This window comes from Bombus pyrosoma, linkage group LG14 (genome assembly GCF_014825855.1).
Source record: "Bombus pyrosoma isolate SC7728 linkage group LG14, ASM1482585v1, whole genome shotgun sequence".
Lineage (NCBI taxonomy): Eukaryota > Metazoa > Arthropoda > Insecta > Hymenoptera > Apidae > Bombus > Bombus pyrosoma.
The window spans coordinates 8,912,344-8,930,875 of record NC_057783.1 but is presented as its reverse complement, the minus strand read 5'-3'; the positions used below and the strand labels follow the sequence as shown (position 1 = coordinate 8,930,875).

At 35.9% G+C, this 18,532-nt stretch overlaps 1 protein-coding gene across 2 annotated transcripts in view; it reads right to left on the bottom strand.

Moving 5' to 3' along the window:
• Nucleotides 1-126: 126 nt before the first annotated feature.
• Nucleotides 127-18,532, bottom strand: part of LOC122575029 (voltage-dependent calcium channel gamma-7 subunit) — a 38,808-nt gene continuing 20,402 nt past the window's right edge. Inside the window, exons 3-9 of one of the 2 annotated variants that reach the window (XM_043743371.1) lie at nt 9,365-9,457; nt 8,295-8,438; nt 7,330-7,418; nt 6,804-6,959; nt 3,794-4,009; nt 3,331-3,506; nt 127-2,771 (exon numbers count right to left, since the gene is read on the bottom strand). In XM_043743371.1, the coding sequence (XP_043599306.1) occupies nt 3,342-3,506; nt 3,794-4,009; nt 6,804-6,959; nt 7,330-7,418; nt 8,295-8,438; nt 9,365-9,457 (863 nt within the window). In that variant the 3' untranslated portion in view covers nt 127-2,771; nt 3,331-3,341. Of the gene's footprint in view, nt 2,772-3,330; nt 3,507-3,793; nt 4,010-6,799; nt 6,960-7,329; nt 7,419-8,294; nt 8,439-9,364; nt 9,458-18,532 lie in introns of those variants that run through there. The other variant, XM_043743372.1, reaches the window with a different exon arrangement.

Sequence of the window (18,532 nt, the reverse complement as noted above, 5' to 3'; positions counted from 1 at the left end):
TCTTATTGATTGATTGGTTAATTGATTTGTACATTGATAGAAAGAATTCTGATGTACTTTCCTTGAAATTAATATAAATTTATTTTTTGTTAAGTCAAATTGAAATCTTTATGGAATGATATTTTTTATATGCTATAATTTAACAAGTTATATTTCAAAACTTACTTGAAAATTACATCGAATTTCTATTAATTATCTTAAATGATTTGTATGTTATGGGATATGCGTTTAGTTGAATATTTGAAGATTAAATTTGAAGAAACTTTATTGTACAAATTGTAAAGTTTGGACAAGCTTATCATCATCGAATACATAAACAATAAACCTCTATTACATGCTAGTGAACATGGATTATTCTATAAACAATGGCAACGTTTCAAGAAACAGTTTTCTTCTCTTTCTTTTCAGGGCAAATGTCATATATAATAAGATCAATTGCTTCTTTTCTCAATTTATCAGATGACAGTTGCCCAATTTTGGTTTATTTTGCTTAAAGACTACCAAAAAGTCCGTTAGAGACTGATATATAATGATTTGATTCTGAGCATTACAAATGTACAATACAAAATGAACTCTCATTTGCAACGCATTTTATATCATATATTGCATTGCAAGTATCTGGGCTTATTTACAAATAGTTTGTGTAGAATTAAAGAAAATTATTGAAGTCTTTATATAGTAATGGTATTAGCGTGTGTACCAGTCATATAAAAGGAACATATTATTTTATTGGTATTATCAAAAATTATAGGTTAATATCTTTTTCACTGAATCTTACTCACTAATTAAATTTGCTGATGAATTACTTCTGTATGTTCAGGTTGGGTATGTTATATGAGAAATTTTTGTTTCATGTTTATATGAGCAGTCTATAAGATGTGTATTTTTATGCGACTGGAAAGCTATACATGTATAAAAACTTACTTAAAAATTTAGGAACAGGAAACTTTTCATAAATTATGAAAGATGGTTATTGCTAAAGAAGTTATTTGCCAATGTTTTACAATGATATTCAACGTGATGAACACAAAATTAGAAAACGGTCATATAGTTTAAGATTTATGTGTACCATTTCATCAAACCTTTAATTAAATTTGTTGTTTTATCTTTTGTGATTGACTAATTATTAATAGGTAATCTTAATAACTTTCATCTTTGTTTAATCGATGAGTCTGCATACAAATTCTGGTGGAAAATTGACTACTGTATAAAAACTTATTAACTATTTAATTGTGTTAAAAATTTTCAGACATATTAATGTTGTAACAATATTATATGTTCTGTACAGCACATTTTCTTTAGTTAGGTGGGCTTTTTAACAAGTTTGTGACACAAACAATGAATCACCGTCGTTGACTGTATCAATTTCTGAAATTCATGGTTGCAATTCCTTGTTTTCCATCTTGAAAAATTCCTCCACGAGTATAATCTATCATGGTCATAATACTTATTTCATTTCCAATAATTTCTCTTCTCGATTTAATCGATTAATATTTTCATTGGCATTGCAGTCTTTGGTAGAACTTTATATTCATTTTAATTTTAACACCACGAAGACCTTGTTTTCCAGTTTGAAATTTTAAGTTTAAGTAATTCGTAAGAATCGTTTAATTGTATTAAAAACAAGATAAGAAAATTATTATAATTAGGAAAAACACCAGTTCTTTTTGGTCCCCACAGTATTAAAAGTAAAACCTTGGATATTCGATTACTGTAGACACACTAATGCTTATGTAACTATAGATTTAATCGATTTACAGTTTCGATTGCTTTCAATTACGGTAGATGTATGTAGCAGTCTTTTAGGAAACTTTCGCTTAATTCCTTTCCATAAAAATCCTATCTGAGGAAGGAATACAAACAATCCTAACGACTAGAAAATGACAATCCCATTAACAGTTAGAATATAAAACGATGAATGTTTCTTTTTTACGAATTCGAGAGTATTACACAATATTTCTATGTAATATTTACTTGCTAAAAATTCTACACACCACATAAACATATTATCATCAACGACTTCCATACGAATACAAATTTAACGATCATTAAATTAATAATTATTAAGCTCTTTCCCGTATTCTGGAATTTTTATTTTTCTTTCAACGACGATGGGACGGTTCGTATCAACAAAGCTATCATATTCATCTCATATGCGATTAATAATGGAAGATCAAGGCTGGCAGTCGTTTTAGCTGATTAAAATTATTAAAAGAATGATCGAGATTTTGTTCTCGATTCATTTTCTTCAATCTTAGTCCATAGTTTAAGTTTGACGTTCACTGAGTCACCATTTATCATCTTTAAGTGTTCTTCGTGTCCTTCTCAATAGAGAAAAAAGAGAATATGGAATAGAAAAATACACAATAAAATAAATTGAGAAATCGAACATGTTAATTAATAGTTGCTGCTTCACTTTATCCTTACTCGTGGATTATGTACTTCATGTCCCCTCCCCCCCTTTCACTTTTTTCCCTGATCACGATCTTGAGCTACAGAGTTACGTTGTGTAAAACAGGAGTTCGGCGAGTTATTAATTCCGAAATTCGATAATCCATCGACCCCCAAGTCTCGTTGCTTCAGTGTCTGCTTTTGTGTGGCTTTCTGCTGGAGTATGAACGATGAAAGCTATCCGATCCTCGGTTGTAAGGTATCAGGTATCTCATTAAAAAGCGAGTCGATTTGTTTAATCGCCAGCTATGTCGTGGTCTTCCTCGGTTTCCGCTTCGTCCTCCTCGTCGCTTTCAACGCTTTGCACTAGTCTCGCGTATCTGCAAAATTACAAACCGTTCGTTTGATTTCACGACACGACCATTTTTATTTCGAACCGTATTCGTGATTTTATCTGCGATGAATTTTGCGTTATATATTCTGTTGTAAAGTTTCTACCCTTTCTCTTAACGTAAGAGAATCCCTTTTTCTCTATCTCCTCTCTAGGCGGTCTTCGAATACCAAAGAATTTTACACCGATTTTAAATAGCAATTTTAATGTGCATGCATATATTTGAAACAAATTTCAAATAAATTTAGTTCTATAGAAACTTCATGATTAGAAACGAAATTAACAATACCTTAAATTTCAAAATAAATGTAAGATACAGTCAATTACATTTCCTTGAATCAAACGTTTCGAATGTAGTATAAAATACTAATTGCCAGTTTAACCAAACGTTACATGATCTTTTATATGAGGAATTTTATGAATCATGGGCATGTTACTCGATACGGGTTGCGGAAACTGATATAACGATATAATTAAATGCTCGATAAAAGAGAAATAGAATGACAAATATGATAGGGGAAAGTAAAAAGAGAGACGAATAAATATACCTGACGGTATATCAGACGGGAGTCGTTTTTCTTAATGTGTCGAAGGTCCATTCACCACCCCTAACTGGTGGTGGGGGAGGTAGAGGTTCGTCAAGATCAAACGTCACAAATTCGTGTTGAACACTAGGACTGTATTCTTCTTCCTCTTCCTGCAGGACATCGGCTGTCGTACTGACCTGCGATTAATTAAATTATCGAATTCTAAAGTTCTAAAGATTTATGAAATTCCAAAGCTACGAAGTATGAAATTCGCCTGGGAAATGTAATATTTACGATTAACGCGTAATATCTTTATTTTAATCGAAATTTTTCTTTCAATTATATTTTCAGTCTGCCTTTTATTTCAACTTTATTTAAATGTTATATTTTGTAGAGGAAACGTGAAAAAGAAATTAACGTTAAAATGAAAATATTCCGTCTAATTAAACATTTTTGTATTCGATTTTCTCGTTTTCTTTTTTACCGTCTGCGTGGTGAGATCCCTAGGAAATTGCCTGGAAAAATGGTCGTGATATTCCAAATTCGGAGGCGGCGGTAAGAACTCGTCGAAGTCGACATGATCTACCGAATCCCTGCCGAAGAAGTATCTCTTCTGATGCCTCTCGCAGAGGAAACCACTGTGGCCTATAGTCGCGTGATTTGCATGATGCACGTGGTGATTGTCCAAGTGATACACGCCCTGAAAAGAGACGTTATGAACAAACAAACTGATCTCTGTTCCGCGTAATGACAATTATTATCTTATTATCTTTATCTTTGAGTAAAACACGTCGAAACGAGAATTAAATAAAGAGAAAACTGCGTTCAACGCGTATACGAACGATTCTGCATATAAGGTTATTCGTTTAATACCGGAAGCGTTAAGGTTGATCGCTTCAGCAGGGAATTAGGTCAAACGCATAAAAGATACATTAAACCCCAATCTGCGTAATTGTATCGGGCGAAGTTTAGGAGAGAATATTCAGTCTCTTCGATTCAAATATTTCTCGCTGTGTTTCTACAGAAAATGCGTGAGAATCTCTTGCAGCTTGAATTTTGGAGGAGGAAAAATATCGAAGATACGATTATTCAGAGAAATTACTACGGACGAAAGCGAGGAAGTAAAATAAATGTAACTGTAAAAATTTACAAGGAGAAATAAAATGATATGAGTGTAGATACACGTATAATACATACGTAGATATGTGGAAGGGACAAGGTTGATGGTCGATGTATGACTGACCTATTCCACTTGCGTCGGTTTTACTACACGGAAGTATTGCATTTCCACTGACATAAAGGGGATGAATCCGGCTTGATGTTAACAGAGGCCACACGGATCACTGTAGGTTGCGAATTGTTCTTTTCCTTTCTCTATTGTGTTTCCTCTTCCTGCTTTTCGACGCACTGCCGGCGTTTATCTTGTTCCTTTTTCGCTCGTTCCTTCTTTTATTATTTGTCCTGACACTTATTTCGTAGCGCGTCTGTTCCTCTCATCCGTTTAAAAAAATTGATCTATTACGAGGGATAAAAATAAATCGATTGAAAATATTTTTAATCCAACGGTGAATCTAAAGAACACCTCCCTCTTTCTCTCTCTTATGAGGTATGTTTACCTTTAATATCTGAATCTCGAAGCACGTGCAAGTGGGAAACTCTAGCTGGATTAAAATGGCTTAATAAAGTTCTACGAGTATGCGTTCTAATCTCTGAAATGACTTTCGAGAGTATCTCATTCTATCGGGTCGTAGGTTTAAGTTAGTTGTAAAGCTTTAACTGTGCCAGCTTATGTTACCGCTATAGTATACTAGACTCACAGATACCGCAACAGGTATGTTTCGTACAACTGTATCGTGTTTAACCGATTGCTTTTTACGCCACGCGTTAATATTCAACGCGATACTTAGCACTAAAGATACCATATTCGTCGATATTTCGGACTTCGATTACTGTTCCTTGACAATTACTAGAAACATGTTGAAATTTTTGACAAAATTGATACACAGACGTTTATTGAGATTGAAAGGTGATTATATTATGTATGTATATGAACTTCTTTTATTTTCATCGTATCGCTTTAATTATAACCCCTTATTGCCTTTTATCATCTTGCTCTATTTTCAATTCAATTTGGCAAGTTTTATGTATGTTTCACGTATCTTGTCGAGCATCCTCGCAGGGAAAATTTCAAAGCAATACTATACAAGAGAACCAATGCTTTTAATCTTTACTCTGTGCGGTAGAAACTACCTGGGGACGCGAAGTCAAGAGTGTCACTTGTTTCCTGAGTGCGATAGCATTGCGCGAATGAGATCCCAGGTACTTGGAGGCCGAGAGCTAACACTTGCCTCTGCCTCGCGTTTCGCTTCGTTTTCATTCAGGTGTCTATTTACTAGTTAAATGTAATTTAACTCCTAGTCTGCCGGATCGTAATTCGGTTAAAATAAGTCGCTGAATTCGCGCCGAGTTGGTTAATTGACAGCAGGATGGAAGATTTAGTCGTGCAATGATGAAAAGCATGCAGAAATATTCGCACATTTTTCAGAAAATTTATTTACTTTTTTCTTCCGACATTATTCGCTTTGTAATCATATTAATGTACCATTGTTGGTACTCATAATATTGTCTCAAAGTAGCACAACGTTCGTTAAATTTGAATTAAACTCGTCCCGAAGTGTAATTCACGCGAGCTACGTTCTTGAGTAAAATTTTGCGCGAGCACTTATTAAATTGCGTGCAGATGGGGGTTTATGCAGAACATTTCGTACTCTATTATATAGATATTAAACGAGTAATTTAACTTGGACAGAATATATCTTTGTGAATTACGTTTCAGCAAAACCCAGCCTTACAATTATCCGTTAATATTTAAACAGTTATTAATTACGTTTGGAAAATATTATCTAAATTTCATCGTAGAATTTTAAAATATAAGCTTCACGTTCAAATTTTTAGTTGGCATTCAAGAGACTCAACTATCCGTATTCAGCTGGGTTGGAAGTTTATTTGCGCGAGTTTCATTTTATCGTTGAAAGCACGAGATTGTAGCTGAATTTTTTAGAAGAATAACTTATACACCTTGAAAGTTTCAAGAATTCCGAGCACACGCGCGAACCAAGAAAAGAGCACGTTGATTGCGAGTTATCAAAGTGAGAGGCGCAAAGTTTGCGGTATAAGTGATAAAGATTTTCAAGAATTTGTAGAAAATTTATCACGTCCAATCGACTAATGTGCATTAGAATTATATTAAAATTGAAAAAATTTTAATTAAATTCTACTTTAAGTGGTAAGCGATACGCTTGTATTATTTCACCGCTTGGTTGTTGATGGGCCAAGCAAATAGTTTCGATATTTTGATATTCTGCCAAACGAAGACTAATGACTGCGATTCGTATAACGAAAACTTTTAAGCGGATGTTAATTCGGTCCAAGTTTCCGAACGCGAGCGCTTCCCGATCTTACGAAGTCGTAGAAACGAAGCTAATACTACCAACCCCGTAATTTTTTCGCCTGGAATCTCTCCGTAGCAGTTCTTTCTGGTGCCAAGAAATATACAAGAAAATGGCGTAAGTGCCAGCGACCTCGGTCGTGATGAAGCCACTCACGTACAGCAAAAATGAGAATCCGTACCTGTAGGTGAAGGGTGGTCCCTGAAATCGCAAGATTGCGCCCAAGATATTCATTCACACGGGCAATGATACAGATAAGAAGTAATCTAATGGCACCGAAGGAAATATGAGACCGAGAATTTCATCGTTCCGTATGATATTCCACGGTTAGGCTATAATTTCAACTAAAATTCCCTGGTTGGAAATTTTTATTCGAGTTTTCTACGTTTCAAATGAGACACAAACTTTTATTTTTTCAGAAATTTGTAAAATGTAAAAAATTTTCAGCCGACTGAAACTTGAGATTAAATATATTGAGATTACTATCGATTGAAAATAATATGGCCTTTCCTTTTCTTTTTTCTTTATTTGGGGATGTGAACATCAAACGAGTTTTGGATATTTGACTGACCTGAAACGACGACCTTGGTCTAAGTTTGCTACCAACTTCAGCTTTGAACACAGATATGTACATCACCATTCCTACCAGCATTAATAAACCTGAAAGGGAAACCGATTTAATAACTTGAACGTTATCTCTCTGCAGCAGTTTTCGCGACAATTTCACGGGCTCTGAACAGCTTAGGTAACGCGATTATTTAAACTTTAATCCATCTTCGTGCGTGGTACATTTACGAAGGTGGACATTACATGTAGATTTAACCTACTGATCCTTACATAAACTCGTCTTCGAGAACGTTGTAATATAGCCGAGTCTTGTAACGGTACTAATGAAATTTCAAAATGTCTCGTATAACACACGTGATATATTCAAAAAAGCTATCTACAACTATTCGAATACTTTGGTGAGCCTGTATATATCGAACGCGTAATATTTGAAAAGCGAGGTGGAATTTTCTGTATTTGCACTCGGCAAAACGATTCTACAACGCAGTGGGCGTTTTTCAAAACGGAATTGCTCCAGAAAGACGCTTTCTTCATGCTCTAATCCTTTGGTAGTTCAGTAATTTTTTAGGTTTTTTTATCCATCTTCTGCAAAATCTTTTTTTAAACAATAGTTTCGAAATTTCTTCTAATTCGAATAAAATCTTATAACGATGCTATTTAAATGAACAAAAGGGTAATATCTAGATCTACGAAATTCATTAAAATTTATTTTACGATTTCTCTTTTTTTTATCTTAAAAATTGGTAGTTCTATTATAACACAACAAAGTTTAATTTTATGCAATAGTTACCATCTCTCGATTGGCTCGTTTTTTTACAAGGTACACTGTGTATTTTTTTATTTTGATGTTATACGAACCAACAAGTTACCGCTTGTTTTTCTGCTTTCTGTATGCATAACCCTTTTTCAGAAAGTTAGTGTGCGCGAAGTATTAGGTGCAATATAAGCTTGGTGTACTTTATTACTCACCGGAAACTATGAAGACTACGCCGGCGACAAAGACGCAAAGTCTGTGTCTCGGGTGAGTAACGTGAGCCGTGAAGTAACAAACTTCGGCTACCACCAGCAGCGATGTTGCAGCGAAGAAGAACATTGCCGACTTGGTAACTGCATCTAGGTAAAAAATATGAGTATGACGGGCTCGACGAATGGGAAAAGTTCCTTGCCGAAATTTTTTTTCCCTCCATTCAACTATCCTTTGATCATTACGCACAGATACGAGGATACCGATGAGATTTGTAGGAATATGTTTCGCTTTGTTCAACGAATAAAGGATTTTAGAACAAAATTGAAACTTATTACGGTAGAAATAATTAGCCTGAGAATCATGGCGTGAATCAGCTCGCTGTTATTTTTCCTCGCTACTTTTCCCTTCTATTTTTCACTGCCATATTTCACCATACAAAACTCAATACGTATTTCGAAGTTATAAAAGCATTCCTCTCAGGAAACGAAAATATAACTTAGTCAAATACGAAACTAAATGTATGTTCTTACACTACTGTTTCAAACACTCTTAACTTATTCTGAATAAATTCTATCACATCCACGCAATTCGTCGTTATTATTTTCAAAAATTTCACGTCAAAAGCGTAACAACGAATGTTTGTAATACAATCTTCGTAAAAATGGTAAATTCTATGCATAAAATACCAACAATCGCCAGCGCTTTATAACGATAAAATAATAAAAATTATTTCAATTACAGTGAAAAATCCTGTAAAAAATAATTGATGTACGAATAAACGTTGAAAAAAAGGGAGAATGTTTTGAAATTTCGTATTGTTCTTTCTCGCGGTTCAGTGAACGATGGAAGAAGAAGAACAAGGTTCCGAAGGACGGGTGAAAATCGGGATGGACAAATTGTCGGATCCAGTTTATCATGGATGGAACATCCTCCCGGCTGAAAGCATTTTCCCGCCGAATATTTTACGGAGCGTGTCACACTCGAGTTCAGTGCCGGACAGAGGACACCTAATCAACCCCCTTCAAAGGCACACACGTCCCATATACTCGATCCGTGTCTCATTGGTACTCACATGGTATTGCCATCGTTGAATCGCTGGGATCTGGGCTGTATTCCTCGTTTGGAAAATAGTCGATGCTCGAGCATTCGTATTCCATGCGGGAGCCTAGAAAACAAAAGAAAGTGATTCGTATCCTGGCCTGGATTCGCATCTGCGATACGCGCAAGCTTCTGTAGCCTATTTTCACCATATCGAAAAAATACCAAAATAAATTCGTCGCCTGTTTTTTTAGTTACGCGTTTAGTTGAAAGTTCCAGCGGCGATGCGCAACGAGTGTTTCGTTTCTCTGGTTTCTAGCTTTATGGTTCTCGTGTTTTATATTCCATTGTCGCCAGAACACAGGTGGTCGTTAATAACGTTACATCGCATTGTAGCTTTCCGTTTTTTCTCTTTGTTACCTGGCACGTTGTGTAGAAAATACGCGAATTAGACGCTTCCTCGTCGTTGAAACCTCGGGGCAATTATACACGGTTGTTTTCAATTTCCGACAAACTTGCTGTTCTATCACGCGAATCGCACGATTTACATTTACTAGTATTACCCGACTATTCATTCTTCTCTATATGGGTTACTTCTTCTTTTCTTTTTTCCGATAATTTCCTTTCTGCTTCGAATTTTATTTATTTTTGATAACAAGAGAAGCGACGCAATAAAATAATACTTGAGCCGCGCACTCAGAATCTTGGAGGTCTTCGGGAGGGAAACGTGATTTTTCTGAATAGACGTTCATTAATTCTTTCGTTAAACGAGGTATTATTTCCACCATAATATAAAGCAACTAAATTCAATTGCAGAAATATCGTAATTCAATGTGGACTGTGGTATTCAATCATTTCCTCTACTGCTGTATTGGCCAAATATTATTATTTCATCATTGAATCAGATTTAAAGACGATGGTGTCAAACAGAAATTTAACTTCTCGGAGGGAAAACTCGATGATTTGATCTATCGAATCTTAATTTTCGTCTTTTAAATGAAAATTTATGCGTGTGACGATGTATTCGCGGGTCTAGTATTGATTTGTGGATTGGAAGGAGGCAGTAATAAGAGAACTAAAAATGTAATTATCTTTTGGTCATCTAACTACGTAAAAATGGAAATGTTCAAAGGGAGTCGCGAGGGAAAAGTTAGACGAATTCAAAGTGAAAAGGGGAAGCAGCGCATGAATGTAATTTGTAAGACTTGGACTAGTAAATCAACTTTCTTCTCGTCGTCGTACTATCTTTCACGTTTCCCTCACAATTTTAGATTTAATTGAAACGAACCGTATGGCAAAGAGCGATAACCCGTGACTTGTGAGTTTCGCAGACTTTACTTCGATGTCGCGTTATTAGACCAGTCGTCCGTCACAACGCAATGGTCCTGTTTTATACGATTTGATTTATCGCAATCGATATCTCTCTACAGCAAATCTTACTGCAATAGCAGGCTTGCAATAGCTTCACGTAAATAGAACGCGAGATATGTCTCTATTTTAATATCATCTGCAGATGATCGAGGGATGTTTCCGGATGCGTTCGTTTCAAGATGTATGTCATGCAACGAGTTTTCTCTTTAATAAGTGGGACGTATTTTATAAGGATGAAAGACCTTTTCTCTCAAATAAAGCAATAAAATGTATATTTAGACAAAGTGAGTCAATGTACTTCTCTAGCAATTAGCTAGTTTCAATTTTTTATTTGACGTTTAAAAACTTGGCATTCAAAACGGATTAATTTTAACATCCAAATATTTTTGAGATTCGGTCAATTGTCAGTCAGTAAATTTTGCGTAAATCCCTTCATGTTCATCCAATCGTTACTTACGGTTCATGTATTTGATGTAAAGTCTAGAAACGGGTGCGAAATCGGATCCTCGTGAAACATCCAAAAAGCAGTGTTCACATTCATATTGTGAAATCGAAAGGTGAAAAGAAAGGACTAATATGTACTTGGCCTATCAAATATTTTAGTTATCGGTTAAAATATGGAAACGGTAAAGCGGAAACATCGTCGGGCAACATTTTTACAGAGCGTACGAAAGGAATACCCTCAATCAAAGTTCTGCAAAGTAGATCTTGTCACGATTGAAAGATTGTCGTACGCTATATGCGTATGATGTATGGCTACGGTACTGTGGCAGAGATTTATAAAACTGCCTTTCAAATATGAATCAGAGAAACGCTATTTCGCATCGTTAAATTCACGAAAACAACAAATGTATGCTTTTATAACGTTCTGAAGTTGAAATGCTCGTTTGTAATTCCGTTCCACTAACAAAGCTACTTTAGTTTTTGCGCGTTTTTCCAATAAATACGTTTTATGAACATTCAGATCATGAATCGATCATTACTTCCATCTAAACAGCTCTACTTTACGCAAACAAGTATGATGATCGTAATTCATCTCAATTTGAAAATCTTTACGAACCAATCTATTGATTCGTTTCGTACCAACAACGTTTGCCATATGTTTCAAAATGAATACAATCAACAAATCGATACGTACAGTTCCAAACGATACAAAACGTTTGCGTAAAGAATATTTTTAAATATTCCTAATAACATTTTCCAAAACAAAACGAAAAATGTATATAAATGACCAAAGTAAAGAAGTTGGATAATTACCGCAAAGATAAACAGCGTAAATCACTTGTTTGTAACATCGTACCCAAATTAAACGGTGAGCCGCGCACTAAATAATTACGTTATGCAAATCATCGAACATTTCGTTACTCGATGCCGAAACTAAGCTGAAACAGGTGGCGAAGCGTGACCATGTTTCCAGCGTATTTACTTTTGGTAATTGTCATTAAACCGAAACTATTACGCGTTACGGGGCATTAAAAAGTGGGATTCGCGTTCCTGCCGATTACAGGCACGCGCGTATCAAGCGTCGATCGTTAAACACGCTTACCATTCGGTATTTTGGAACAAATGCCGAGGTGATGCATCCAACTATCAAAGCGTTTCTCGAAATCATTCGCAAGGGAACGCAAAGCGTCGGGCTTTTATAGTTACGCAGCTCGCTGCAGCTGCTATGGGTACGGGGAAACGGAGAACGGGGAATTGGGTTGGCAGGCGTGGAACAGTCATTTCCGGCTCGTGCCGGAAGTCGGCCGTATTGCCTACCTTCGACAGTTGAGAATCGATATTCCAGGTTCGCTGCCGGCTGCCCACTGACAGAGGTATACGTAGAGCAGAAATAATAACTTGCTCGCGTTCGCGTACACCGCGGCTCGACCATGCACTGCGGTCGCCATTTAAGCGTAACATGGGAGAATCGGAAACACGCGCCCCTTTGCCAACTTCTCATTTTGGCAATTTCGTTTTTCTTCGAGAGCAGCGCTTCCGCGAGGAATGATAGAGGCTCGTTCACGGGATTGCCATTTCACATATTTTCAGTGAGCCGTATTGTATCTCCAAATGGCAGGGGATTGCGTAATTTCGATCGGATTCTTATGAAACCATTTCAATGATCGAGATTGCTGTAACTTGGTCGTAATAGTATTATTATGTACTTTGGTTTTTGATGACAAGTAGAACTTGTTCCTAGCGGGTTCTTACATCCGTCTGTATATTTGTGGAAGTTGTTGAAATATGTTTGTCGTAGGGCGAAAGAGTGATTTTAAAGCGTCAAGATCTGGAAGAGGTTTTACGTGTTCAAACTTCTGCTTGCCTCTGACACTGGAAAATTCGCGAAAGTTTTGGTTAGAAAGTTTGTAAAGTATATGCAGATACGTGGTATTTTATGATTTAAGAAGGTTATTTTGGGAATATATTTCGAATATAATAAGAAGTTTCGCTAATGAAGAATTAAACTTGTTCGTTGGAGAATTTCATTTTTTCAACTCGGCAATTTCTGCTGGGCTCCATATTCTCTAATTTCCGCTGGCAGGCTAATGCGGCCATTTATTCTAGAAATTCGCATATTGTAATTAAATCTTGGACATATTAACTATTAGTATAGAGAATACCGCACATAGGGACAGTATTCTTTCTTGATTAAAAATGGAGGAATGTTTCCAAGTTTGTCAAATACTTATGGTTACGCACTATTATGGTCTGTAAGTTTACAAGTTAAATTTAAAGGAAGGGAGAGAGAGAGAGAGAGAGAGAGAGAGAGAGAGAGAGAGAGAGAGAGACAGACAGACAGACAGACAGACAGACAGACAGACAGATAGACAGAATATACAATATCTGAATTTTGTTTATCACGGCTTCATTTAAAATTCTTTTTTCTTTAATTAAATTTACCCACGATGAAAATATAATTCGCTTAGTTTAAATTTTCTGTGTGCCATTGTCATAAATGTAACTCTTTACTATATTACATACTGTACATCACACTCATCTGCAGAGAATACATAATAAGAGCATAATTCATAGAATGTTTCACGCTGCTTTCAACATTTTCGCGTCCAGAGAAATTAGAAACATTATTTTAGAAAATTATAGAAATTATTCAAACAACTCCGGATCGCTTGAACTTAAGCAACTCCAATCCGAACAGTGACTTTATCTTCTGTTTTCCGTATTATGTAGCACGAAAATTATCAAATCTCGGTCAAGCGGAGAACGAATTGATGTGCAAAAGTCCCAGATGGAAAGAAACTTTTTCAATCTACGGGTCTAATTGAAAAGCACGTCATAAGCACTTTAATTAAAAAGGACTTTCATTTCTCAAGCCGTTGAAATTTCCGAGAAAAAGGAATACGTGGCAGATACGTATTTTCGTGTTCTAGTCTAATAACGTTTCGATTTTCTGATGGCCATTTAAAGAAGAAACGGGGATTCGTAGTGAGTCACGCGAGACCACGGACTGGAGATGAAGTTTACAACGAAATAGGGATCATCCAGCGTGCAACTGCAGTGGGAGTAGCCGGCACGTTGTGCGACCGGTTTCCCCGGCGCGGCGTGACATTATTTAACATCAGCGTGGCTAATTGGAACAAACGGGTCTGGCTACCTGGACATGTTACGAAGACACTACCCTGGCACGATTACTCTATTAAATACCCAGAAGCATTTGTCACAGAAACCGAGTTTTAACGTAGCGACCGCGTATATGCGTGCTGCTCCTATTGGATAACAATATCAGATTTGTCTTCGGTGGATTTAGTGTCACACGATACTGATACGTTTATATCTCGTTGCCTCTGTGAAAAAATTCTCTTTCACATCTCACGTGTTAACTTTTTTATACACAAATAATATCAAAGGACCGGAGAATTAAAGAAGTGGATCATGGTATCCGTGAAATACATATATGATATCATGGAATACATACGAGTTACTTGTATTATTGGTACGTTGATATTAAAAATCGCCAGACACTCGAACGATTCGATGTTAAATATATAAAAAGAATTTTAATATCAAGAGTCGCAAGTTTGATAGTTTTCACAGGAAATTATGATAAACGCGCTGGCAACTCTGTTAAGTACTGGGAAACAAAAAGGCTTGGCTGACTTTCGCAACAAGTTGCAAAATTGTGTACTGAAGCGCAACGAAGATTCTAAGATTAACAGAATTAACGGGGTGAGATGCATCATAAATCCTTCCTACGGGCTTCCGAAGAAAAGCACGGTTCCATAGTGGTATTAAGCTTCGCATGAAAGCATCAAAGCCACATTAATTTCTCACCGTGGATACTTGCGTAACCAGTTAAAACCTCTGAATAACCTTCATTCTTTGCAAAACGAAATGGTTACGAACGATATATCGCAAAATGTAATTATCATAAAACGAATAATCCTTGGAAGAATACAGACTAGCATAAGAGAGGAGAACGTCTGCGAATCAGTAGCTTAAATCGAAAAAGAGAAACAAGCTACCATCGTTTTTGGCTAAATCGGCTATGTTTTATACGCAATTTTCTTTCTCGATCTTTTCGTCTTTGCCTCAATCTACAAAATTCGAGTTTCTTCGACCGAGATAAGAAGTTATCCGGTAGTTGGATGAGGACGAAGCTCTCCACCATCGGCTCTTTTATTTCTTTTCCTTCTCGTTCTTGCTTTTTTCGCTCTTTTTTTCTTTATCTGCTGGCATAGCCAGGGGGCATCGCTCTTGGTAGGCGTGGAACTGCTTGGAGGCCGAGCGATGGCGGCAGCAAAAGGAGAGCGGTTTCCGGTGCCCTCGGTAACGAGTCATTTCCGACCCACTGTACTCGTCTCCTTCAGATCCTCTCCCATTCCATGCCGTCATTCCTATCGAGAGAGCCTGGACCGGAATCACAGAACGCTTCGCGAATATTACCAGTTAAATGCTTTCTGCCCTCGCCCCCGTACTCACTGAAATCTCAGCGGTGCCTGGCGAATGGATAAAGAACAGGATAAGAAGCGTTTATACTGGAAATCAACGATGATTCACCTTTGTTTCGTAGAGATTATTACCCTGTATTGATATAGCTTGATGAGTTTCTACGTTGGGTAAATGGAAGAAGAAATTAAAGAGGAATTCTCTGTTTGTGTCTCGGTTATTAATATACGAAGAGTGGAATGGTAATTGTTCGGGATGTATTTATGAAATTTGTTAATGGGTAGAATAAGACTCGCGAAATTATTTGAACGTTTATATTATACTTGTATTAAGACGTTGAAGGATATTCGCGTGATAGAATCTGAGAAAAGATCGTAGCTTTATTTTGGATACATATTGATTCATCCATTTACTTTAATTGGATGTATGTAATTGTTAAGTTGATTATTTAAAGTTATGGCAATCGTATAGAGCAATAGGATATAATATCAGATCACGATATGGAAATGTATAGCCATGGAACAGTAAAATTAAAATAAATTGTTCTTATCAAGCAACATAAGGAATGACATTTCACTGTGCCGCATGTGGAGTATACGTAAAGTCTGTACATGTATATCTAAATTCTGTTGTGAGATAGCAAAGTGGAATGGTAAAGGCAAAATGCTTTTCAAGTATTATGAGTTAAATGCCATTCTGTTGTTTAACTCGGCCGAGGGAAATCTTTTGCTGTTGAGAACAGAAAGATCTTGAGAATCTTGCAATCAGCCGCCAAAGGTATCTCTGAATACTTTCAACCTATTGCGTTCGTCTCATATTCAACTATGGTTAACGAGATTATCAAGATATTATGAATAGAAATCGTTTTCCCTTGCCACATTATGATAATAATAGGATGGTAATAACACAGGTTGGACCACGTCATAATCAATTAACGGTAGGACAATAATGGATAAAGTTGGTACATTGACAGAACACTGCAAGTTATAGTGGAGGAATATTTCAGCGGTATCTCGGCTCCGTTTAGACATTAATATTCAAAGGTTGAAGCACGTAGACCTACGTGTCTAGCAATGCAGCTAAGGCTGGACCTGCATGTAGCTCGCCAGCAGTGTCGTACCTATGAAAGTTAACAGAGGATGAAACGATTTATAATTTTCATGCATAAGATATGATACTACGTGTTGTGTAGCCGTGAAATTAAAAGTGCTAGAAAAATACATAAAATCCTGGGATTTGTTTACTGTTGGCGAAATGAACGTTCTAATTATTTGTATTAATCTTTTTCGTGTATTTGTTGACTTTATGAAAATATTTTTAACTTTAATATCACTTCGCGATGAATACGATACCATGAATATCAAATAGATAATTAAGATAAAAATTTCATGAATACTTGTAAAGCAGAGGGAGGGCCGCGACAGACAAATGCCAGTAGAAACAGATGGTACTATCCAGCCTTAAGAATAGTAAGCACTAAACTCTAGCTATAACGTTACTCGAGGGATCTCGTAAGTCCTGTTGGTTAAGTATTCAAGAAAAGTTCACAAACGGCTATGCAAAACAGTTGAAACTGTGAAATGGAGGGCGATATCTTGAATCGTCGAAATGAAAAATCTACTTTTTAAGTGCACAAGTTAGTCGTGGAATTTATTCGTAGAACGTCCACGTTCCCTTACGAATATGGATGAGAGTTGATTAAAATAGTCTCGAAAATATTTTAAACTAAAATTAATAGCTTTATTTGTCTTTTAAAATTATAAATGATTTTAGTTTAATTGTACTATAGGAAAAGACGAGTTTATGGTAAAATAATTCCATTAAAAAAGAAAATACTCGGACAGAAACGTTTGGTACTGCGGCATTTATCGCTCTGGAAATAGTGTCGATTGATCGTATCTTCGAAAAGTTATTAGCGAAAAATGAAAAATAAACTGATGGTGTGACGACAAAACGGAAACTCGTATTCATTTGAATTAGATACCTATCTCTAGCAGATGATATCGAAAATTCGTTTTCATTTTATTATCTTTGTACATTCGCTCGGCTATATTTTGAAATTTTTAATTTAGTTTACGATATAATGTGATTGAAACACGATAAAGTCATCAAAACGATGCGTGATATTTTAACACAATTTCGATTTCATATTTATTCGTTTTATCATTATTTATTTTAATCTTAACTTTCATACAGTTTAACTCGATTTATTATCGATATCTGCTGTCGCTAATAATATTGAAGTTGTATTTTATTATTGTAAGCGTGCATGGTGAACAGTCACGCAGAGAAACGTCGAGAAAGCCCACAGGACACTGAGAGTGTTTGTCGACAGGTAGAAAAGTTAGGAATACGTGATACCCAAGAGGGACAGAATCTAGAAGTTAGTTCTCACGTCAAGCAACTGCGGACGTTTGAAGATTAAATAGCTATACATTCTGTTAATTACTTCGATACTTCACGCCTTTGTATTTTAATTAATATATTTAAATGTATCAATTTTTAAATGCAAAAAATATTCCAAACAATAGATTAAAATGAGATTAGGTAATGTATTCCATTCTCTCGTTTGTAGATTCTTTAATCATAGCATAGCATATTTTGAAAAGAAGATATTATCACTTCTTAAGTAGAAAATCCTTTCACAGAGATTAACAAGGTTTGTAGAAATACGGGTTAAAAGAAACTGTAGAAACTCTTCGTGTTACAGGAGTGATTCAATTTTCTTCTGAAGAAGCTAGCTAATTCGCATTGTTCGAGGGAAATTAGTTTCTCCTGAAAACTTAGTATTGAATACTAACCAACATAGTCCAATGCGCGATACAGTGGTCATTTTATTTTATTTTTATTTCTTTGGAACTCCCCAATTTTATCGTAGATGATCAATTTCTCTTAAATTACTATATAATTAATTTTTGCGAACCATTTCCTCAACGAAATT